Source organism: Pseudonaja textilis, chromosome 8 (genome assembly GCF_049901715.1).
Source record: "Pseudonaja textilis isolate UNSWEBS1 chromosome 8, rPseTex1.2, whole genome shotgun sequence".
In the NCBI taxonomy this organism is placed as follows: domain Eukaryota; kingdom Metazoa; phylum Chordata; class Lepidosauria; order Squamata; family Elapidae; genus Pseudonaja; species Pseudonaja textilis.
The window spans coordinates 22,958,062-22,984,158 of NC_141997.1; the positions used below are offsets into that span (position 1 = coordinate 22,958,062).

The 26,097-nt window shown below is 36.0% G+C and overlaps 1 protein-coding gene across 2 annotated transcripts in view; it reads right to left on the minus strand.

Moving 5' to 3' along the window:
• UXS1 (UDP-glucuronate decarboxylase 1) overlaps positions 1–26,097 on the minus strand; it is a 48,514-nt gene that overhangs the window by 16,209 nt on the left and 6,208 nt on the right. The window contains exons 2-6 of one of the 2 annotated variants that reach the window (XM_026707386.2): positions 15,758–15,785; positions 11,361–11,412; positions 9,681–9,724; positions 6,747–6,807; positions 1,725–1,905 (exon numbers count right to left, since the gene is read on the minus strand). In XM_026707386.2, coding sequence (XP_026563171.1) covers positions 1,725–1,905; positions 6,747–6,807; positions 9,681–9,724; positions 11,361–11,412; positions 15,758–15,785 — 366 coding nt within the window. The remainder of the gene's footprint in view (positions 1–1,724; positions 1,906–6,746; positions 6,808–9,680; positions 9,725–11,360; positions 11,413–15,757; positions 15,786–26,097) is intronic. The other variant, XM_026707388.2, reaches the window with a different exon arrangement.

Sequence of the window (26,097 nt, forward strand, 5' to 3'; positions counted from 1 at the left end):
GAGGCCATTTCCACAGTAGGTATAATAAGACAACCAGCTCTGCCAGGTAGTCAGTTCTTTAAGCCCTCATCCACAGTCACAGACTGCTTGGGACTGAGGACTTTCTCAAAAATCAGAAAATAAAAACATGCAAGGCTGAAGTATGCACTTTAGCAAGCCAAAGGAAGGAAAAGCCTCCACCACTCAGCAGAAGAACCAGGAGCTTTAGAAAGCAATGAGATATTCTAGAGACAAGAACCAGAAACAGAAAAAAAAAACAGAATACCATAATTAGGAAATGCAAACTTTGAATATAATAAATATAATAGTTGGTGATTAAAGCTAAAAAAAAAGTTGCTACCCAGCTTTAAAAAAGCACAAAGTAATTCTTCAAGTCCTGGGTCACTATTTCCCAATGAATGTTTCAAAATGTTTATAAAACATTCACAATACCAACAGGTTCCTTATGAATTTCTTTCCAAAAGTCACTTGGATGAATATTTTTTTCTGCCAATTCAAGAATTACAATCAGTGGTACTTCTTCATTTTGTTATAGACTGATGGAAAAGATACTTTGTACTATGAAGCTACTGTATTTTGCACTGTGAAGTATCTGATTCTTTAAACAAAATATTATAGATGAAATCAGGTAAAGGGGATCGAACCAGATGGAAAATATATTAAACCCAGGGGTAACATTCTCAATGAAAAGCCTTGTTCCTATGCTCCATCATTAAAAGAACAATGGTGCTCCTTCTTCTTTTCTTAGGATACTTAAAGTTCTCATCTATACTAAAAATCAGGACCAGGCATTCCAGGATAGCATCTCCATAGGATTTCAAATCACAATGAAGAAAGGCAACGTTGTAACCTCTGAAGCCTCAGATGCATGAATGGTGGAGGGCAAATTCCCTACTTGCTATGATCCATGCCAAATTGACTCCAATTGGAAAAAAAATTAGAGAACTTGGAAATTTGTTCAATTTAAAACCAAGGCCACCCTAATTTGGCAAGATCTCTAGTTACATTAATCATATAATTAGTAGAAAATGCAATCCACCATATCAGTTCTCTAGGAATTTCAATACTTCCAATGACAATTGTCTGTACAAGCTAATATACACAGCTCTCCATGTAAGGGTGAATTCACTAGTATATCTTACAATACCTTTATTGTCATTGCATTCCACAAATACGATGAAATTTGAAAGCTACTCCAGCACAGTGTCCCAAACACCCATCGAAATCACACTACAGAGTTTAAAAATTAAAATAATTATAATAATAATAGGACCAAATCACAAATGTGCTGTTTGATTCAAGATAATTATTACCTTGGAAAAGAAACTGTTTCTCAATCTATTAGTCCTCATTTTAAGACACCTATAAAGCTTCCCTGATAGTAACAGATCAAAATATGAATGTCCATATCATATCAGATTCAAAACATTTCAAGCTCTAAAAATTTCTGCAATGTTCAGAACACATCATACATCTCCAATAAGATCAAAACCATCTGCTTTAGTCTTGAAAGAAAAAACATCAAACCTCTAATTGAATTCAAAATACCACAATAATCACTCAGTATACACTGTGGTGTCTAAAGATTATGGAAAATGAGATTGAACACACCTTGAGGATACCAGGTAGAAGAAGCTACTGTAGAGACATTCCAACCACACAGAGAAAGCACTTCATGCAAAGACAATTATTCCTTAGTGTCACGTGTGTCTCAAAATACTCACCTTCAATGTACAGGGGCTCTACGACATCATGATTAATCAGTTCAAAGTTCTCATGGCCAATCCAGTGTTCCACATTTCTTTTCCTGCCCGTAAAGAAGTTGTCCACAACTGTAACTTCATGGCCATCCATCATTAGTTTGTCAGTAAGATGAGAACCCACAAACCCTGCTCCTCCAGTTATCTGCATTAGGACAGTTTGCATATAAATTTTTCTTCTATTTTAAATGAAAATACCAGACAAAAAGTCCGCAAACATTACATAAAAGAACAACAGCATTCAGCATTCTTTTAGCATCTTAGCATCTGAGAAGCCACAAACAAGTTTTTCTTTCTGATCAATTAAACAAACTGAAGATATTAACGTTTACAATCTCATCTTTCCCTTTAGTTTAGCAAAGAAGTGAAGTAAGATATAGAGAGAAGTATGACTTTAGGGCCCAATACAGTATATTTGCACATTGTGTAGGATATATTTCGTACATGTTGAGAACATCATTTTTTAACCAAACAGAGGATTTTGCCAGCTTAACATGCAAGCTTTTCATGAAGATTTTCATGGAGCTGACAGAACAGAAGCGGAATACAGACCCAGATTGTTCACAGAAGAATTATAATACAGACAGGAGGTCCAAAACTGTTGCATCACTATCTTCATTAAGAGGCCTCTTCCCACAGCTACTATTGCACTATTAAATAAAGGGATTAAACAGAACTACATTTTGAGCAAAGGCCCATATAGTTGCGATTTTCCTTAAGCCTTCTCATCAATTTTGCACAGATAATGGGGAAAATTATAGGTCATCTAGTTTGTCATAGAAATACAAAGATCTTTAGTTGGTACCATTTAGAAGTCCTAATTACCACAACATTCCAAAGGCCATAGAAAATAACTGTGCACTATTGAACTGTGAAGAAAACAAATGGGCTTCAGTTTAATATGACAATTTCCTAAAGATCAACTGTGTAAGAGCCAATTTTTGGTATTCAACCAAGACAAGCTACAGAGCAGCTGTGATTCTAAAGTGATTGCAGATATTCCAAATAACTAATAGTGGATGAGTCTTGAACATATGCCAACTTGACTATTCATTTGTTAATTATTGTCTTTTACATTGTTAAAATGCGTCGAAGGAGTCGGTGGGTAGAAAATTGCATGTGGAGTAAAAAAAGGAATATTTTTCTATTTGAATTTGATAAGCCAGCCCATTTAAAAATTATAATTCAGTATTATTTAATATTATTTAGTTAAAATGGCTGATAAAGTGAACAAAAGAAAAAAAAACATAACGATCTATTTTATTTATTTTAAGCTATGTTAAAAGTGTGTCTACCTAATACAAGCAATCAATAGCAACGTTTGCAACTAAACTAACTAGGTGCAGTGGAACAATTACTTATTGCAGCAAATATCTCCAATCTGGTGCCCTCCAAATACACTGAGAAGTCTCAGCATTATGACAAGGATTTGCAGTCTTCCCAAAAGCATTGTAGGATATGCCACAAATTGTTCCAGTTAGCAATGTCCTACCGTGCAAGTGAAATTCTATTTGCTATCCACAGGATCCAAGGATCCCATAGGATCCAAGTCATCAACTACTGTCCCACAATGTTCAAAAATTTGGCAGTAGGAAAAATGTTCTTTAAAGCAAATTCTCGTTAAAAGGTTCCAGATGCCAGATTGGAAGTGTTCATGAAACTGAGTACAGCATTTTTTAAAATAATCATACCACAAAAGCTACTAGATCTGTACTAGATTTGTGGAGGAAGAGCATGCAACAGAAAATGATAAAAGAATTTGTCCACCCTACCTGATTTGGTAAGACAGATAGATGTCTTTAGAGAAAATAAAATGCTTCTCAAAAGGATTCATCATCCAACCTCTGATGCCACAGAGACTATTATCAACACATTCTTGGCCCAATATTTCAATAAGAGATTTATGAACATAACTATTAATTCATTCATTCAATTGTAACAAGTTGCTTAATGATTACTCAAAGTTCCCCAAAAGGTACTTATGATCTGTCTTCAAAGTTGTGATTGTTGTACTCTCCCCTGGAGTCATGTGATCTTATTTCTGGCACTTGGAAATTGGCTCACACTTAGACTGGTTACAGTAACCTATGGTCATATAACTGCAATTTGTGACATTTTTTGCTGGTTTTCAGTAATTTTGCCAAAAACTACCACTCATTTGGGGAAATGACCATGTTGTTCATTTAATGGCAGCAGTGACTGATCATAAAAACAGTCATAAAATTGAGTGAGACATGAGCTGACCTGCTTAACAACCACAACGACTTATTCTTGTTATAGCTTTCATGTGCTATTTAGAATTGATATTTCATTTTAGAGTTTCTAGAACAATCCCATTGCTTGCTTTTAAAATTGACAAGACTTTGGGTCTCTTGGCTAAGCAAAATCTCCCATTGTGTATATTCTTTGATCTCCAAAATGAACTACCATATTTTTCGATGTTTAAGATGCACTCCCCCCCAAAAAGTGGGTGGAAATGTCTGTGCGTCTTATACAGTGAATGTTGCCAAAGCCTCGCCCACCCAGCGGCCCCCACCCTTCGGCCTCTGCCTCCCAGCAATTTGCCACCTTGTAGCAAACAGCAAACAGCCCAGTCAGCTTCAGCACAGCCTGATTTAGCACACACAGATGATTATTGTTTGGATAGACCTACCGATGATCAGCTGTTTCAGGCTGCAGGGATCACCATTGCCTTTTGCTGCCTCTGCATGTCCCATTTTTGGCTCTGCATCTAATTTTCGGCCTCCGCGCAGGCCCCATTTTTGGCCTATTCCAGGTGGCGGGGATCGGAACGGACCAAAAATGGGGTGTGCAGAGGCCAAAAACGGGCTTGTGGAAGCCGAAAATGGGGCATGCGGAGGCAGCAATAGGCGATGGCGATCCCTGCAGCCTGAAAAAGCTGATCGTCAGGAAGCCGATCCAAGCAACAATCAGCTGTTTGTGCTAAATCAGGCTGTGCTGAAGCTGACCAGGCTGTTTTCTGTTTGCTGCAAGAAGGCAAATTGCTGGGAGCAGAGGCAAAAAATTTTTCTTGTTTTCCTCCCCAAAAGCTAGGTGCATCTTATACTTCGGAGTGCCTTATAGTCTGAAAAACATGGTATTTTAGCACTTTCCTGTCCTTTTAAAATGTATGTGTAAGCATATGCAAAAATGGGATTAGGACATATTCTTTAGGAGATTCTGTATAAATGTAGAAGCATTACCTTGCACAGTTGAAATCTGTTCTATTTTACATGCTACTTCCTTTATATCAGATAGTATGAGAATCATACATATGTTTGCCATCTAACGTATGTCTTATATCTAAGCAGGTATTTGAACACCACCACAAATGTCTGCATTAACACAATATGATCAATGAAGGAAACATTTACAGAACTTCCCTTAGGACACTTAAATTATGAAAGTAATTATTTTTTGTGAGTAGAGCCTGAGAATAGGAAACAAGAGCTCTGCACTTTTTCTTCTGCATAATTATTTCACTGAACTTTGAAAACTGATATTAGCTGTGCATGAAATATTAAAAATATTTGTGTTATAATGGAGATGCAATTTGCTCTAAAGCCAAAAGTGGTGTGATTCATCACAACAAAGCTGTTTCCATCAACTGGCAATGCTTCGGGTCAGCCCTCACACCCCCGCCCCAATGAAAAGATGAAGAGCTTCTAGAACAGGCCACTAATTTGATTGGCACCAAAGTTGCCAATCTGGAAGATACTGAAAAAGTACCTGATTGGATACTTTGGAACATGCTGAGGCCTGTTCACAGGTATGAAGGTCTGAAAGTATTTTAACCAGTACCATGGAAAGAGGCTGAGAGAGGTTACTAAGCAGCGAAAGGTGAAACAAGGTAAAGGTTTTGTTGATTAGGGCCACATTACATTGTGATATAGGTTTAAAGAGTGCTTAGCGAGGGCCTTTGTCAAATTTTGGATGGAAATTATTTTATTCAAATTATCAGGAGTGATGTAAAGCAATTGGTGCAGTCAAAGATATGAGGTTAATATTTTCCAATGGAAAAAGAAAATACTAGAAATGTTTCCAGAAGGGCTTAATCTCGCATCATTGATGGTAATCATGTATTATTTCCGTATAGCTTACTTTTTAGCTAACATAAATAATATTGTCTGATTTTTTTAAACAACTGTATTAGTGGCCACATTAAAAATATGCTGGAATGCATCTGAAATTGCTCACTTATATGGTTCACCGGCTACTGTTCCAGAATATAGAAGGATCTCATTAGATGCATCACACGAAGCATCGCTCCAATGAATATAATCACACTGCATTATTCATTGACAGACTCAGAGAAGATGAAATTAAAAGTATCACTTCTGCAAATACCAAGTTCAAGCCTGTTAACTCCCCCCACCCCATTTTAATACAGAAATGCACATGTCTTATGACTAATCATTTATGGGGTTTTTATTTATGATAGCTTTCTCTTTTAAGATTACAAACAGTAGCTTCTAAGAGGTTCTTAACTGCACGGAATATCAACTGAAGCACTGCTCAATCAATTCCCCTTTTCAACAATATATTAAGCAAAGGCTAATCTCCACACATTGTTTCTTCTCTGAACTGGGCAAACCTCATAAATCATGGAAATAGTTAACTTGCATCTGATTGGAAACAGCACTAAGGGTCAGTGGGACAGCCTGTAAGGATGCTCACCAAAGGAACCAAACCAGAAATAAACAGTTGCTCCACCAAACTGCCCCAGCTATCTCTAACTCCCTCCTCTCATTCCCACAGCTACAACCAGCCCTACTGTGGCAGCCCTGAAGGTGCTCCAAAATGGCTTCATGGTTGACACATGCAAGCTTGCGCAAGCTCAGCAAAAGATTGACTTGGATCCCTGTACAATTTTTCACAAAGTAAGAGATTTTCTTTTTAGTTTGGACCCACTTCCGCTTTGTTTTCATTAATTTTATTTGAAAAACTGAGAATAATTGATTAGCCTCAAGCAAGTGCTGAACTTACCAAAATTCTTTTACGATCCTTTTCAGATAAGAACTTCACTGGTGGGTACTTCTGAGTAAAACTATGAAGCATTTCAAAATGGAAAAATTGAAACAACACATCAGTAAAGGTTGTAAGCATTGTAAGGTTCATTAAATATTAGTTTTTCTCAACCAAAGCACTTCCTTGCTTCCTGTCCTTCATGGATTTTTAAAAATAATCTAGATTATGAAATATTTTAATTATTAATACATTATTATTATTGTTGTTGTTGTTGTTGTTATTAGAATTATTATTAGAATTATTAATAAAGTATTAATAGGAAAAATTGTGGTTAATAATCTCCAAAAATGTTTTGTTTAATGGCTCCAAGTATCATTGAAAGTACGTACAGGAAAATTGTTACAAATATTCGCCACAGCAAAAGAAATCTGTCTCTAAATAATTGTGGCATTTCATAAGAGAAGAAAAAAAGAGTTAATACTTCTTTGGTTGTTTGGCAGAGTCAGTTATTCTCTTTCCACATCCTGCCAGCGTTTACTTATTTTTATTTAAGAGATGTCTAGGCCACTCCAACCTATCTTCTTCTATATCAGAAGAAACAACAGATTCTTAAAATTAAACAGGACTTCTTTGTGATGGATACCTTTCATTAACATTAATTCCTTGACTTGTTCCATTGTACAGCTGGGAAAGAAAACTGATCTTAGCCTTCTACACACACTTCTACCATCTAGACATGGTTGAAATAGCATGGGAAGGAGCCCCAGAGGTCTCTGCTGATGTATGAATTGCCCCAATCTGGATCTCAAGAATATGTTCAGACTGTGTTGTGAAATTTATTAACAAGGTTGTGTATGCTTCCACCATCCACAGCCAAACTCAAGATGCTCAAATGTATTAAACTAGCACACTTGTCTTGTGCACAAACAACACAGGAACACTAACAGAGACACCAAAAATCATTTAATATATCCTTGCTTTGTTGTAGAGTATAGAAGAATAAGATAATGCATTTACAGTATGTATGGAGAGTTATTTATCAGCATACTGGGAGAAATATTTAAAGGTTTGTATTAGCTCAATAGTCATACTTTGAAAGAAAACACAGGTGATATTCTAAATAAATATTCTGTCAGGCTAGAATATCATTAGCATCAGTGCTTCGGAGAGATTCATTATCTTAGATTTGATTTATTCCATATTTATAATTCACTCACTATAGGGACGATTTAGAAATCTAATTTTCTGGAAGAAGCAATATAGATAAGATACAATTTGGAAGGCATCTCTCTAAGAAGGTGTAGAGAATATTACGTTTGGATGATTCTAAGACTGGAGCAGGGAGATTTTCTATCCAATTACACTAATAGACATTATTGATTCCAGCATGGATAAAAATTACCAGCACAATGTCATGCATTAACTTTGAAATGGAGAGAGAGAACTTTATATTCAGATCTGAAATAGCCCTCTGCAACTCTGCCTACTAAATACTGAAACATCAATTTGGTTTTTCAAAATGGGAAATGATTTTTAGATTTCTGCAACATCTATCTTATATAATAATACAATATAATAATCACTTGAATTGTTAAATAATATTTGTTTACGATGCATTTTTCATTTGCAGTTTCTGTCTTTCTTAGTGGATGAAAAGAAAGAAATGCTGGTTTGGTGTAAAAATGCACTTGCAGTTTACAATAATACTGCTTCTACATGCTGTCATAGATACAAACATGCAGTCACCAAAAATGCTGATAGTTTTCAGTATTTAATTTACAATAATATTTAAATTGTGATTTCCACATTAAGTTAAGTTCAGTTCAGAATTAAAATAACTGCAATGATTTGTTTTCAATCTGTTATACAACCAAAACATCTCTAAACGTAAGATTTAAAAAAATATTTGGAATCTAATATTGAAGCCTCTATTTATATTTCAGCATTCAATTTGGAACAGATACCTTATAAAAAATACTTGATCAGTGGAATTTAGAATATACTGCATGTAATTGTAATGTCAAAAATTTCCAGAGATTTGAGATAACGGATATGGTCAATCAATGTTGATTGCTGAAGTTTACTGTATGCAAAATTTAGTATGCATTTAGTTTCAAAACAAACTCCAAATATTAATATATTCGAAAATCATGATGTGCTGGCATTTCCAGAAGAGAATTAAAGAAAGAACCTATTTAGTTTTCCCTTCCTCCTTTAATGTTATGCTGTTGTATTTAACTCTAAATTCTTGTCCTTCAGAAGGGAATCTTGTATTTTAGGCTGCAAATCTATTTGTACTTACCTGAAGAATAAATCTCACTGAACACAGCAGAACTTTAGAATAAACTTTCACAGGATGATGTGATTAGTTTGAGAAGCCACCAATGATAGCTTGCAACTACTTTCTGCTGCTAAGATATATCCCTATCTAGAACACCACAGAAAGCCACATAACCATGCCCAACGTATAACAATTTTGCTGTGGTTAAGTGAATCCCCGCCATTGTTAAGTCTGAGATCATGGGATTGTGACTTGCAACTTCCTGCCAGCTTTCTCATTGATTTTGTTTATTGCAAGCCAGCTGTGAAATACAAACATGGCAATCACATGACCATGGGACACTGTGATGGCCGTAAATGCGTGTTGGTTGCCAAGCACCTGAATTACAATCACATGACCACAGAGATGTTGTGACTACTATAAGTTTAAGTACTGGTCGTGTATCTACTTTTTCAGCACTGTCTCCAAGTTTGAATGATTGCTGAATGAAGCAGCCATTAACTGAGGGCTCTCTGTACTTAAGGTTACCATTAGAGACAGTAGCATTTATTGCCTACAGACCTTCTTTCAGTACAGCAGGATGGCACTCTGATCAAATATTCTGACATAAGCTCCATGCTGTAACTTAAAATAAACAAAATATGATCTACTGAAAGCACAAATCAACATACCTTTTCTCTAATTCTCGGATCTTTTCCCTTAGAGGTGCAATGACCTAAAAGAAAAGTAAAAATTAATTTTTTATAAACATATTTTCCATTTAAAATTACTATTCGTAGAGATAAAGGCTTTGTAAGCCATTTTAAATATTTCAGGGATATTATGTTGCCAATCCCTTAATAAGAATCTCTCCAATTTCAAAGGGGTAGAAGTGATGGTGGCAATAAAGGACATAGTCCAATCCCCAAAGACAACAAATCAAATTTTTATTATGGTCCTAGACCAGCATAGAAAACATCCAACTAATCAAGTTATTGCGCAAAGATGCAAGTGATCAATAGCCTCCTGGAGTTGCTTTCAGTAGAGAGATTGGCGACATATAAATTTAATAAATAAGTAAATAAAATAAACTGACCATTGGTTAGCCTGCTTTCTTTCTTTAAATACTCACCCACTCATTATGGCAAACAGCAACCCTCGTGGAACCTGCCTTCATTCCTGCCCTTCAAGGTCACTTGACACTCCCTTCTGACACATTTTTTGCTACCTTCCATAGTTGTAATGTTAAGTTTATTACCCATGTTTTTTTTAAAAAACCCAAATTTTCCAAAACTGAGCTCCTACAATGCACTCCAGATATAGAAAACGTTACTGTAAGTGGACTCCCTTTTGGTATTATTATTTTTTTGTCCTCTACACCCAAAGGTCCTCCAAAGAGTCCTTTAACACTTGTAAATAGAACTGTGGAGTTCACTGGGAGTTAACCAAGGACCTCATTTTAATTATTATACTATGTATATCATAAATATTCTGAATATATTATATTCAGTGATCATGAATGTAATTCTAGAGAAAATGGTTAGAATTCATTCATGTTTCAGTCACACATTCAGAATGGGTTTTTGCAAGTTATACTAATGATATTTTATATTGTTAACAGTACTTACTTATTTATAAGATTCAAACATGTTTCACTGTTCGAAACCATGTAATGTTTTTATTATATTTTACACACACACACACACACAAACCTTTGAAAATATTGGGATAGCTCTAAACTTACAGTAGTTATATTTTGAACAGGTCAAATTAAATAATTGATATTGATGACAAAAATAAACCTCATTGATTTCATCAAAATTATTGAAGTCATGATCTAATCCACTTGCATTTTAGCAACAGAAAAGCCTCTTTAAAATTAAAAATACCAAGGAAAAAATATACAATCAAAATGAATGCATCTATTCTGACGCAGATACACACACACACACACACACACACACATGCAGGTTGCACACAGAAAATTGATCTGAAGATCAGGATATGATTATTTATGTGGCATATAAGTACGCATTACATTTTAAGAACTGATGTACTATCTTCCTTCAACCCCAAACAACACGAGAGTCTACAGGGTAGAGTTGAGAATTTCTGTAAGTTTTCAAGTGGAAGGATGTGGTTAAAAAACAAAAATCGGCTGCAACAGTTTCAAATATAACTCCACCTGATTATTATGTGTTCACTTTGAATCAATGAGGTCATCTTGATCTTTTCTTTCAACCCACTCCAAGTGAAAGAAATGAAAAGAAAGTTCAATTCAAGAGGAAATACTAAGAGAATAAAGTGCAAAGCAAAATATTAAAAAGAAGTAGGGCAAGAAAAAAGAGAGAGAGAGAACATAGTCTACTGACCTCTTCAATTTTATTTTCTACTTTTTGATCCCCATTATCCTGGATAAACCTGCTGGATAGGAAGCCAAAGAAAGAAAGCAACATTTTAAACATGCCAAGCCATATAATCATGTTATAAAACATTATAAACTTATGAATTTATGTTAAGGTTTTTGTTCTAATATTCTTTTAAAAAGAAGCCACTTGTCACCACACCAACTATTATCAGTGGCCACAGTTTGTCTCTGTTCAACATAAATGTCACCATAATTTCTAATTTTCTCCTTCCAGGTGGATGGGTGAAAAGAGAATGAATAGATGAATCAGAAGTGCTAAAGTAAGATTTTAACATTGTGCCTGAATGCTGATGAAGTTCAGAGGTCAGCAAATATTTACTTTTTGGTGCCTTTTCTTCAGGAACTCAAGGCTATTTCCATCACAGTTCTCAAATCTTGCTAAGAAAACTGCAGGGACTAGTCAACATTGACTCAACACCTAATCTGCCCCACAAAAATAAATGAGAAGAACAGGGATGCAAATTTAAAACCAAGACTCAAAGCACAGTCATTCATTGGATTCACTGTTCAATTTACACAATGTGTTGGGTATAAGAAGTTAAAAATAGCTTGATACGTCAGCTAAATCAAAAGCCAGAGAATATGTCAAAGTTAAGCCTGTTTGAAGCTTTTCAATTTTATTTATTTAAATCTGAACGGTCAACAGGCATCACCTAGGAATGTTAGGAGTATCTATTTTTGTTTGTTTTATATGCCCATGTTGCAAGTAAGATCCTGTTAATATAACAAAGTCAACTCTGATTTAGTGAGAATGGTAGGGTCTGTATGAATAGGTACTCAAAGTAAAAGTAATTCCCAGAAAGCAGACAGAATAAAGCATATAGGCTACTTAAAACACTGTGATATCAAAAGAGCATGGAAGATTCATAGAGATTGACAATTTTAGGAGTAGGATAATACTGCTTTCTTGACATTTTCAGAGCTCAGTCTGAGAGCTAATAAAACACTGCACCAAAAGGGAAGACCATGGTTCAGGCAGTGTGAGGGAAGAGAGAAAGGTTCTTCAATAACCTAGACATTTTCATAGGACTGCTGTGAGGATAAATTAAGGATATTTATCATTCCCTGAGCATTTCCTAGAGAAAGAACAGAATGAAGTTTAATTAAGAATCAGTAGTGTGAGAGGTATTTACAGTATTTATTAATTTATTAAAAGTCAATTATACTTTTTGTCTGCACCCCAAAAAACATCAGGGATATACTTTGGAAGACTGCTTATGAAATAGCTATTATACCCTTCGATAAATCTCTCAGATATTATTCTTTATAGGCCATTTTCAAAATCGAAGTCCCTCCTTCAGCAGCAGCTATTACTAAAATCATGATTTTCTGCCTTGCCATCCTGTGAACAGGAAAACAACTGAAATACACAGAGAAGACAATATGCTGAAATAAAATTTCCGTCTTTGGATGAAAGTTCTTATACAATCTGTTTCCTGCTCAGATTCTAAAGATTATCCTGTGCAATTAATTGGCTCAATGACATAAAGTTCAAATACCTTTCTTTAAAATTGTTTATGTAAATGGAATTCTGCAAATAGAAAGATTTGTGGTTAAACCTCAAAAGCTATATGTGGTAATTGTAACACCTCAGAGTATTGCATTTAAGCATTCCAAACGGCGTTAGTTAGTTTCTAATTGCCCTAACAGAAGTAAAGGTGCGTTTAGGATCTTTCACCTATGCAAGGGGTCCTGCAAGTCAAATAACGCTGTTTTTCTTTTGAGATATGTGGTCACAAAACCTCCTCACAAAAGGTTTTGTCAACACTATTACAAATCAAACACGCAATTCTTGTCCTACAGAATTTAGACAGGACTGCCAAATAATTTTAGAATCAGAACAGTACTGGGAGTTAAAAGTTGTCTTTCCATAAAATTATCTATTTAGCATTAAAAAAATGTTTATAGCATTGTCAGAGTCAGTACTAAACATAGCTATTCATTATATAGTGTTCCTGGCAGCTAACGGCAATCTTTTGACCTCTTGTGAAAATAAATAAAGGGGAAAAAAAAGCTAACAACCAGAAAAGGCAAGATAAACATTAAGTATACAAATGCTTCACCCGGAACATTAAGGCAAGAAATCTATTTTCTTCAGATTTTAATTAAATGAACCACTAGCACCATTCTCTGTACTGGACAGAAAAGGGGTTGCAATGGGGCAACAATGCAGAATTCCTCGATGGGACCCACTGAATTCCAAAATGGGGGTGGGTGGGTGGGGTTGGAGATAATGTTTTTAAAAATGGAAAGCATAGAAATAATTAAAAAAAAAATCTTAGGAGATAAGTTCATTCACATGAGCCATTTTAATTTATTTTTTATTTTATTTACATTTTTATTTACCCCCTCCCTCAAGACCCCGCATTTGAGGGTAATTGAGACCTAGCACCAACTCATGAGATGGACCCTGAAATAAAAAGGATAATCCCAGGGTTCAACTACTAAATCTGGAGATGACTTCAGATATACAATACACAATGTTATAACCTTCACTAAATGCCTTTTGGTTTGTCTCCGCTTTTCATCTGAACCTACTTTCTCAAATATGCCTAGAGACAATTCCAGAATATTTACATTGAGAAACATTAGGGCTTGGAAGAAAACAAGATGAATGGATTTATTCTCTCTAATGGCCTTATGTGGACTGCTTAAAAGATTCTCTTACAAAATATTTGCTCTGAAATGCATTTCACAGTGAGGGTTGACTTAGTTAAATGGCTAATTTGAAGATTTCTGGAAAAATCCTCTTAACAAGGTACAAGACAGATAGATAAAACATGTGCTAAAGAAATATCTTGGAAAGGAGTTAACCAACAGGATAATGCTGGAATACTATACAAGCTATATGGAAAGGATGTGGAAGGAAGTCAAGGGGACTGTGTCAAAGAAGGGTTATATAGAAACTATATATAACCGTGATGGTGAACCTATGGCATGCATGCTGGAAGTGGCACACAGAGCCATCTCTGCCGGCATATGAACTGTCACCCCAAATCAGATCCACTGTGCATGCGTCTGTGCCTCCTGCCAGGCAGCTGATGGTCGGATATCTGCTGTGCACGCGTGGGGGGGTGGACCGCACATGGGAGACACGTGCATAGGCATGGGACACGCATACACATGCGGCGGGGGGTCACGTGCACATGCACATCCCTTCTGATTTAAATGCACAGGGGCACAGTTGGGTCACGAGCACATTGCATTATGGGTGCAGACACACGTGTGCACAGACATGTACATTGGGCACACGGCAACGAAAAGATTAGCCATCACTGCTATATAACCTATATATCCTTTAGAAATATCTCATTTCTATCTCATGCTTAATACTGGGCATGTATTATCTCCCAAAGGGTTGTACCATGCTTTAAATTCCAAAGCAAATGCTTTTTTTCCTCAGAATGCATTGTAGGAACAGCTATAAAACCCTAAAAAAGATCAACTGTTTTAAGGATTTGCAGGTGCTTAAATGAATGTCCTCATATATACAATAGCTTGTTTCTACCTTACAATCAGAAGTGCTACAAAGAACTCTGCTTCATGTTTTTTAAAAATAAACAATAAACAAATGGAAAACCATTTGTATTATGGATTATGAGCATTCAAACTTGGCAATTCGTACAATATATATTTTTAATGCTTTAACATATTATAATATAGAAAATACGCTTAAAATATTCTAGTCTCATAACAACAAACAGCAAATTCCCAACATAAACTATGGATTCAAAATTTCTTGAAATGTTACAACTTTACTATAATGGAAAAGGAATGTATATTATAGCATACACTTTCCATTTTCTTTTTAGCCATCTTTTTCAGCAGAAAGGAGAATGCAATAATGATTTGGGGCAACAAAAGAGATAAGAAGGTTTATAAAAATATGAGGAATTAATAGTTGGAAAATTGGAAAAGAATGAGAAATAAAAGAAGCAAGATTACTAATTTTGTTGGGACCGATTAATATAAGTTTTTCTGTTCTATTTTTATTCTTCACTGTTCTTTTTCTAAAAGACTAACATCTCTCAGATTAAGCAAATATGGTATGTGACCAGCAGAACAATTTGGATGGAATATTTTCCCTGCTTCAAATGTGAACTACCACATCCTGTACTTGATAAAAATGTTCAGCCCCTTTAAAGGGGGAAAAGTGATGCATATATTCAGCTCATCCACAAAGGTGACCTTTCCCATCACAGAAATGAATCACACCAGCTGCCATTTTCCCATCTTCCTTTCTAGCAGTAAGCAACAAAGTTGAGAAAAGTGTTTTCCTTTTACTTTGAAAGAAAAATATATGTTAAAGCTATACTGATATACAAGAAAAGTGTATATTACCTCATGTTGAGCACATTCCCCCATACAGCTGTAAAAAAGAGAACAGTAACATTAATTAATATTGCTTAAAATAATTGGCATCATTTCATAATACATTTGTTTTAAGACACTAATAATTCTATTTGTGTAATGTGCTTTAATGCAATTTATTATTTCAGGAATGGAATGGTTTTCTGAAAAGTGACCAACTATGTATACTTTAATTCATCTTGACCCTGGAAGTAGAGAATAGAAATATAAGAGCATATGTCTGTCAACTATGAATATTTACTTGATAATCTAAACTAAAGCACAATTATGAATTGATAGGTTAGCATGCACTGTTCAGCACAGAAGTACCTATATAGTAAAATATAACAAGTAAATCTTAATTTTGGCTACAGGTATCACTCTTGCCAGTCATTGCTATTGTTCCAAATGGAATATTTGTTCTCCATTGGATGCTATAGTTTATTTCAGGCCCCCAAATCAAGAAAGACATGTAGTGATTCTTTCAAACTATTTTCTTTATTGTTCTTATAGACAGAACCTTGCCAAACTGAAACATTCTACTATCTACATCAAGCACATACTTTAAGAACCTCTGGGGAGGGGCAATCTTCATCCTCTTTCTCTCACACAAAATATCTGGATGAAATAGCGTCTTATTCCCCTGGGATGCACTCCACCTTGTGAATCCAGACTACTATGTTTCATCACATCTCATGGAAAAGAGGGAAAGTTTTGATCTAGAACTCTCTAGCTCAGTGGTTCTCAACCTCCCTAATGCCGCGACCCTTTAATACAGTTCCTCTTGTTGTGGTGCACCCCAATGGATAGAGGAGCGGTGTCTCGGTTCCTAAGAACCGAGAAAATATGTGTTTTCCGATGGTCTTAGGCAACCCCTGTGAAAGGGTCATTCGACCCCCAAAGGGGTCGCGACCCACAGGTTGAGAACCACTGCTCTAGCTAATGTTTCATCCAAATATATACGTTTATGACAAGTTAAGCTCCATTGATTTATCTCCAGATATACAAATATAAGTAGCTTTAGACTAAGGGTCTTCAAACTTGGCAAGTTTAAGACTTGTGGACTTCAGCTCCCAGAATTCCTGAGCTAACATGACTGGAGGAAGAATTCTGGGAGTTGAAATCCACAAGTCTTAAAGCTGTAAGTTTGAAGACCCCTACTTTAGACAATGGAAGTGCATGACAATTAGTGGCCCTTCAATATCTAATAAATAATAAAATAGCTACTATTTCAACGTGAAGTCCTCTACAATTTGATGAAATTATGAATATGATCTTAGAAATGGTGGTTATTAAATATTTCAAACACAAGAAGACTACAATTTAAAAGCATGACTCCTTTAGTTTTTTTTAAAAAAGCAGAAAACAGTTTCTGCAGAAAATTAAAGAAAAACAGTTTTAGAAGATTAAAGATTTTTTTAAGAAGTAAAATTATCCAAAATTATTTGGAAAGCTAAAAGTACTTTAAAGTAGCCTTCTCCAGTTCAATGGCCTGCAGATATAATTGCTTCAACTGCTGTAATTTCCTGACAGGTGTTGCAATGTATCATGTCTACAATCCACTATGCTAGGGAGTGTGCCTTTAATACATTAAACATCTCCCTCGCACTTTTCCTCACCTAAGTGTTTACATAAAGACAATTCCATTCTCATATCTATAAACATAATGCAAGCTCACTGCTTTGAACTGTTCACCATATACATAAAACCCAGTTTAAATAGATTACTCGCTATTCAGAAAAATACACCCATACAAATAAAAATCCCCCAGGACCAAGCAAATCTTCTGAAACAGGTACATTGTTGACAGAATTCTCTATTTAGAATTTCTGACATCTCAAGAAGTCCCTGCCACATAGATTTTTTAATGCCATTGAAAAAACAAATTCAAAAGCATCCAGTGTGCTTTTGAAACAGGACTCTGCATCACTTTAGCCTAAAGGTGTCCCAAAACTTCTTGAAGACCCACCAGCAATTTCTAGATTTAAGGGAACAGACTATCCATTCTATCAATTCTGTTGATAAAGCTCGTAAAATGACCCTTCCAAATCAAACAAAAGGTTGCTTTTACTTTAAGCATTTTACTTTAAGGCTTACTTTACTTTTACTACCATTACTTTAAGCATGTTAAGCTACTATAAGCATTCAAGACAAGGATCTTCAAACTTGGCAAGTTTAAGACTTGTGGACTTCAACTCCCAGAGTTCCTGAGCTAACATGACTGGAGGAGGATTTCTTGGAGTTGAAGTCCAAAAGTCTTAAAGCTCTCAAGTTTGAAGACCCCTGATCCAAGATATCTTTACCAGAATTAAACATGGTAAGGAGAGCGGAGGGGAGGAGAGGAGGAGGCAAGGGAAACACATTATCTATTTATTTTTCCATCTAAAAATCTTTAAATTGGCAAAAAGGAAAAAATGGTATAAGGTTTTATTCAAAATGTATAGCATGCCAATTTGCTTGTCATGGGATAAGGAATATATGCATATGACTTTCTGTACTAGCACTAGAGCTTGTTGGCATTTTTATAAATAGAGAATCACAAGCTTTTTATGTATTTGTAATTACAGCTTGATTTTATTTTTTTTGGAATAACTTTTTATCTTCTTTGGAAGTAAGCTTTGTCCAGGTATTCGATTGGAACAAGAAACTGATTTCTGAGGAATAATGATGGAACTGTAATGCCAATATCATTGTATCCCCATCTATACTTTGAGATCAAACTATCAGGGTTTTCCAGCTATTCTCTGGAATATATACAGAACTTTCTACATTAGAGGTGTCACACTCAAGGCCCGGGGGCTGGATCCAGCCCACTGGGTGCTTCGAACTGATCCGCGGGCCCAACCTGGAAACAGTGAAGGACTGGCCCGTGCACGGTGCTTCTGTCAGTGAAAATGGAGCTTGGGGAAGCTGCACACAGCTCTCCTGAGCTCCGTTTTCACTGGCAGAGGGCTGCAGGAGGCCATTGTGGCCAAAAAGAGAGCCCAGACAAGCTGTGCGCGGCCTCCTCAAGCTCCATTTTTGCTAGGAAAAGGCTGTAGGAGACCATCATGGCTGAAAACAGAGCCTGGGAGGGTCGACGTGGCTGAAAATGGAGCTTCAATGAGCAACATCGAGCTGGCCACTTTCATCCTGGCCATGGCCCCACCCCCCCAAGGTCAAACACAACCCTAATGCGGCCCTCAATAAATTGAGTTTGACACCCCTGCACTACATGATCGAAGAAAGAGATAAAATAATCCAGAAAACTTGAACTAATGGAATAAATGGAGGGAGGAGGAATGGAGATATGTAGAATATATTGAATTCACTTTTTATTTTTGCTTCAAAAGGAGCAACAAGGGGCTGAATTCTAAGGAATGCAATATTTCTTCATTTTTTTCTTGTTTAAAAAAACTAGGCAGATAAAAAGTTAATCCTGAAAAATGTAATAACCTATCGACCCAGGAATACAACAAAAAGATAAGTAACCACATTTGTCCTTCCCTGTATCTAACAAACAGAAAATGTTAATTTTCAAACAAAAGCTGATAAATATATAGTGCAAAGAATTTTCAGAATATGCATTTTGCCTAACTTGATGTTGATTAACGTCTCATTTTCTGTATCTCAATTGTTACAGTCAACAATTCCTTTTAATGCTCATTCTTCTTTTATACAAACTCCTGAAATACCTGCAGTGATTTTACATGTTTGTTCATTTCTTGATTTGGTATGAGCATGTCTAAACTCAGATTAATCTTTTTTACATTTTATCAATCTTGTGTATAGCAGTAATTTAAAAAATAAACAATAGGGAACATTTTCTACTTCTTTTTATTGTCATGGTTTTTTTAGGGGTGGGGAGAAAGATAAAGGGATTGAGAATAAAATATTGTCCTGTTTTTTTTCTTCCAGACTTCAGGTATTTTGATCAAGACCTAGATAAATCAGAATCCACAGTATGCATATTTCTAGTCCCTTAAGTAAACATAAAGTTCATTTAAAAAAAAAATCAGCTCAGATGACTGTAACTTACAGTGATGGAATACAACTGAAATAATGGATTCCTGTTTTTGATCTGTCATTTTCGTGCTTTTGATAATAAAACAATTGCCCAGCTTAATTCAAGAAATCAACTTATTGATCTTTGACCAACTCATGTATGCATCCCTAAGATGCACACTAATAGAAGATGATCAGTCTGGATAAGAAGCTGTATATGAACATTAAAAAAAATACAAAGATTGAGGATAGCTTTAAACTCACACAATTTATTTTAAGAAGAAGTTATGCAGTCATGTACTTGTTTGGAAAGAAAAGAAGGCCAATAAGCAGGGAATGTATTCCAAGAAATTAACAGAGAAGGCATAAAAATATCCAAAATATGGTAACTGTTCTAATGGGAGATAATGTTGCATATATTTGTTTAAAATAGAGTGTTCTATTTCAAACAAATTTTTCTGCTCCCAGCGTATCTATTTTGGCAAAAAGTTTATGCATTGTTTGATAGAATACATGAGTACAAAGTTTAAATAAATGGACTGACAATGTTACTTTGATCAAGCTGATATTTAGTACAAAACCTACAAGGTTCCATAAACAAAAGCCAATTTTATTATTACAGCCAAAATACTTCAAAGCCACCCACTCACTTTAACAGGCTATCCAGAAGTCTACTTATAAACCCGTTAGTTACATTTTATCATTAACTACAGTGGACAATAAGGCAATTGTTCTCAGTCTGCTCATTGAATCAAAATTAATCTGATATCTTACTGTCTGAAATATTTATCCTGATGGTTGAAAACACAGTGCACCTAACTTTAGGATAGGCCAGATCAAAAACAGTACAAGTTCTATGAAGGCCAAGGTCAATTTTGTGGAGGGCTGCCATAAAAGTGATTTAAAAATTTTTTTTAGATGATCTTGGAGAAGAGTTAATTTTCAGGAAGCCACATTAACTTTCATGGATAAAGTAAACAGGCTGGGATACTAGTATTACCATCCGAAATAGTGGCACCAGTAGATGGACATATCTATTTGTATCTTAATGGTGTCACTCAATCTTCCTTAATTCTCTGGAAGGATTTCAGCTGTACATCAATCCAAAAATGGGGTCAAACTAACCATGTGATAGTATAGTTCACACAAATCAGAACCAAATGTTAGGGAAGTTGAATCAGAACTGTTCCTCACTCACTTGTTTGATGCTGAGAGTTATGCTCAATTTGAAAGAGTTAGGCACTGGTTATTATCATCACAATTTTTCCAGCCATCTTTTCTCACTCAGTGGTATTTAGGAACATTCAGTTACAGCCGCCAGGATTTCTTGCCCTTTTTGACAATGCTTGCTAGAAGTTTGGAACTCCAAACTGTCTGAAGGTTACACAGATTTTAGAAGGCAGGGGGAAAAAAAATCTAAAAAACACTTTTTAAATAGGCTTTAAACAAAAATGGCCTTCATACTTTTTCCCCCTTCGCTTTACATCCAACTGATACTTACACAACTTGAACAGCAGTTCATTTTCACCCAATTTAAAAAAGATAAAATCAATTAATTCCCATTGCTGATGGAAATAACTACAACAAGTGAGGTTTCTGGCTATGGACAGAAAATAGTCTTTTTTCCTTAGCAGTGCTTCTTTCTTTATGGAAAGAATATGCTCAGATTTCAGAAATATATAGCAAGATAACAAAACCTTAGCCAATGTATTGACATAGCAGCTATTGCATTGGGATACCGGTGGCCCCTCTGGACAAATATAACTTTTCTAAAGAAATTAACAAAGTAATGTTTTTTTCCTGTGATACACTATGGAAAAAAAAGATGGACTTTGAAGAAGCAGGTTAGGGTCTGTTCTGACAGTTTGAACAGTGCTGAAGAAGACTTCTAAGCATACCATGGATATCCAAGAAAACAAATAAAAAGATTCTTGAACAAAATTCTCAACCCAGAATTTTCATTCGAGGCACAAATTACCAGGCTCAAATTTTCTTACTTAGAGAAACTTAACTCTTTAATAATGCTGGGAAAGATGAAAAGAAGAGGATGACCAGCAGCAAGGTGGATGGATTCAGTTGCAGTCATGATCAGTGCATCATTGGAAGACCTAAAAGACCAGGTTGAGGGCAAGATCTTCATGCCGAAAAGCTAAGATGATTGCTAAGAACTGATTGCTATAGGAGATTGAATAAGATGATCTCCAAATCCTGTTTTCACCTCCAGTCTAATAATTGAATATTGACAAGCACAATTTTTATTTGTTTATCAAATTTACATGCCTCCCATCTCACTATCCCAAGTAGTTCTGGGTGGCTTGCAACAGCATAAAAGTATAACTGTCCTGCCTCACTTTAACAGACATGCAAATTCTTTAAAAAGCTAGATGCATTTCATGATCAAGACTGACTTTCCCCACTAACACATATCCAGCCCAACATGGATTTAAGCTCCAATTTTCCTTATTTTTTTGCAATTAAAAGTCATATACTGATACCACTGCAGCAATGATTTTCTCATAGCATTTTTTCTAAAAAAACACATACAGTATTTAAAATGACCTACGGTTTATTCAACTCTAACAATCAACCAATGGAACAGCTTGCCTTCAGAAGTTGTGGGAGCTTCATCCCTAGAAGCTTTCAAGAAGAGACTGCACTGCCATCTGTCAGAAATGGTGTAGGGTCTCCTGATGAGGGGGGAGTGGACTAGATGACTTACAAGGTCCCTTCCAACTCTCTTATTCTGTTATTAAAAAACCACATCTAGGATATTCTATGCTGAGATTGTAGTGTTATTTTATTCCAAACATGAAACAGCAAGAGACTATTTTACTAATAGCAACTTCAAGGAAATAAACATGAGGACTATGAAGCACTTAAAACGTTTTGTAAGAAAGCAATAGCAAGGCATTGTAATCACATCCATCTGGGGAAGCAAAATCAATATTATTAAGCTCTAAAAAGCTATTACCCTTACACAGTGTGTTCGTAGAAATCAGTAATTGCTAGAAGCATAACTTTCCAGAAGGATGGCATATTGTAAAGACAAGCTACCAAAAAATATCTGAGAATGTTATCTTAGTAAGCTAAATTCTGCAGTAACACAACAATAAATAGCAGACAATCCCATACAAAATGATTGCATGGAAAGATAATCTAAGGACCCTTATCCTGAGAAAGAGAGAGAACCTAAAGGACATACACAACTGATCCATTCTCTTTAGCTTTGCATTCAGCTTCTATACTTCAGCCTGTCTGTGTTCTGTGTAGGCAATACTGAACAGAAGCCTTTCCATGTCTTTGCTCTCATCTTTGGTTCTTTCAGTGATGCTGTTTACATGGACCCAACAGGGCATTCATTTTCCCTATATTTATTAACCACGGTCAACTGTTCACAACCTCTTCAGTCAAAGGAATGCAGTGCTTTAAAGTTTACGTTAAAATTGGAGATCCACAGGTGATGACTTATGGTGACATATACAAAGTACATGATTTTTGACTGGTCAAGAATTAGTATGGTGCAGAAGGAAAATGGCACATGATGTGAAAGCTATGGACACACCACAGCATAGCCAACGCTTTATTGCAGCACACAACTTCCCCAGCAACAGTCAACTGTTTTGGGTGAACTTCACCCTAGTAGGTTTTGCAAGGTGATGTTGCACATAAATACGCTTTTAATTCCTACATACTCTAAATGTAGCATACAACCTTTGATTTTTTTTCCACAGGTACTTACTAATTGGGGCTGTGGTGCTGTTTGGGTGCAGTTGCTCCTTTTCTGGTTGCTACCAAGCACCTGGCAAAGCTACAATCAGGACTCCCACTGGGATACAAAGCTCACCATAGCTTGTGATCCTGGGAATGGACTTGCCTGCTTGAAATAGCTGCCAATCTCCAAATGTCGCCTTCGTTTTCCTGACTCTAGTCTGTACAATATGTTATTTGTAGTCTCCTTTCCTCCTACACCCTTACCTTCTCTATCTTAGCATCTGTTTTTGTAAACTAAGGGCCTAAGTACGGTGAAGTTGGCAGGTCTTTGAAAACATCAGGATGTGTTTCAATTAGCACAGGCAGCAGCAATACTGGCTTGGATGCTTGTTGTGAGTGAAGTGAAGGTATGAAGGCATGGGAGAAATGGGGGGTGGGAAGTGTTTCTGCCTGGCTGTAGCTACTTTTCCCAAGCAGAGACAGCAATCACAACATCACTCCCTCACACATGAACACCTTGGAACTAGCAGTCAACAACAGAAAGGCTGATCTTATATTAGGTTTTGAAATGGTGGTGGGAGGAACACACGCACATTTATTTTGTGAAGTTCTGAGATCCAACATCCCCAAGAAATCTACTATTCTTCTGAGCTCCAATAAACAAAGGGATTCTATGCTGTCTTTTCTTGACCTAGTATGTTAACAGTTTAGGAACAGCAAGATTGAATGGGGATAACCATTCTTTAAGCTTTATTTACAAGATGAAATAAATACTATCTGGCTATATTTACTGAAGAACAATTTTCAGTTTTAGTCAACAGCACCACCATCTTAAAGCAGTATCACTTAATAGTCATAAAAATATACACATTCATGCATGTATTTTTCAGCACCTTATGAAAAACACAAGGGAGAACGAGCACAGTATATAGTTCTGACAAATATACTATGCTCTGAATCTTAGGATTTGCCTTGAGGTTTTTTTTCTTCCTAGCTTTTTCCTGCAAGTGCAGGTCCACTTTCTTCCAGATCAACCAAGTATTGGTCCTTTAGTTGCAACAGGTTTGGCTTGTTGCCTTGGCTTGTTGTATGAGGCTGAGAAAGAAAGATTGACTGAAAGTGACAGGTGGCTTTCATTCCTAAGGTAGGATAGTCTCCTGATTTCTAGCCTGGTGCCTTAACCACTAGACCAAACTTGCATTCTGTTCACCTTCTTGATATGGTACAACGCCTAGAATATGAAATCTCAGACAAATTATATTATGGAGGAACTGTATTTTTAAATCATTCCACAGCTATGTCTTAGTGACAGTTTATTCTATGCATGTTCATGAAGCACAAAATATATTTTGTTAAGAGGTCAAAACAAAGCATCTCATCCAGAATATTCTGTAAAAAACATTTTGAAATCTCTGCATTTCAGAGGAACAAATCTCAAAGTTGTTTAAGCATTTAATGTTTTGCAAAACAAAATGAAATGTTTCAAGCATTTCAGCAGGAGGAAGCAATGGGAACAGAGAAAAAGGCTTGTGCTTTATACTTCTTCATCCCTGGAATTGAAACAGACAGGAGAACAGTTCATGCTGAGTGCTACCAACAAGCCATCTTGCAGAAAGAATGGCAGAGGAAACAAAATAAAGGAATAATCCTGTTATGGCTTCACTGACCTCCTTCCTATATAGCCTTTCGTAAGTTCCTCTTTTTTTAAAAAAAATCTATCTTTCCTTGCCTGAGGAAAACTAAAGAAAGAAATATAAAAAGAGAAATTACTAGGTGGCTCTTTGCATTTGCTTTTTAAAAGACATAGAGATCTTAATCTGTCACATACCCATTTCAAATCAATTACCTCCTCCAGAACAGGAAGACGTCCTGGCAGAAAATGGATTCCAGTCAGCTCACAAATGCAAAACCTAACCTTGCAAACAATCAGGAACATGCACTGTCTACCCCAATACTTGCAGGCTTATCTTCCTATTTCCCTCCCTCAGCTCCCAACTTTCTTCTTCTTGTCAGCCTGGCATTGGCTGGGTAGGGTAGGGTAGAACAGGGTAGAGCAGAATATAGCTTAGACCTAGCAGATTGACAACAACAGTGAAGAAAGAGTGAACTGATCACCAGGACAGAAGCTTTATTATGGAAAACTAAAAATCTCTCCTTGCCTTGTACATCCTAATTATAAGTTATACTGTATTTACATCCTGAATAGCACACAGAAGTCATAAGTGATGCATTGTTCAACCTTCTTCAGCAAAGCAAATATTTTTCTTACATCTGAAATGCTAATGGAATGATATGTGACAGCATACAGGTCAAACCAACAGGTGAAAGCATCCTTTGGCAGCGAACAGGAATGTGAAGAGTGCATATACACACACCCCCAAGCTTTGCAGGCCAACTAGCAGAAACTTTTTGCATTTTCAAATGCATTCTGTAGTCTCCAAACAAAAGGACAAAATTCAATGCAACAATGAATATCAAAAAGCCAAGGAAGCCAATCAATCAATCTTTTTTTTTTTTTCAAATCCCCTTGAGCACAATTCCAAAGGAGTTTCTTTATGTATACTGAGAGCATTTACACCAAGACGAATTCCTTGTGTGTCCAATCACACTTGGCCAATAAAGTATTCAATTCTATT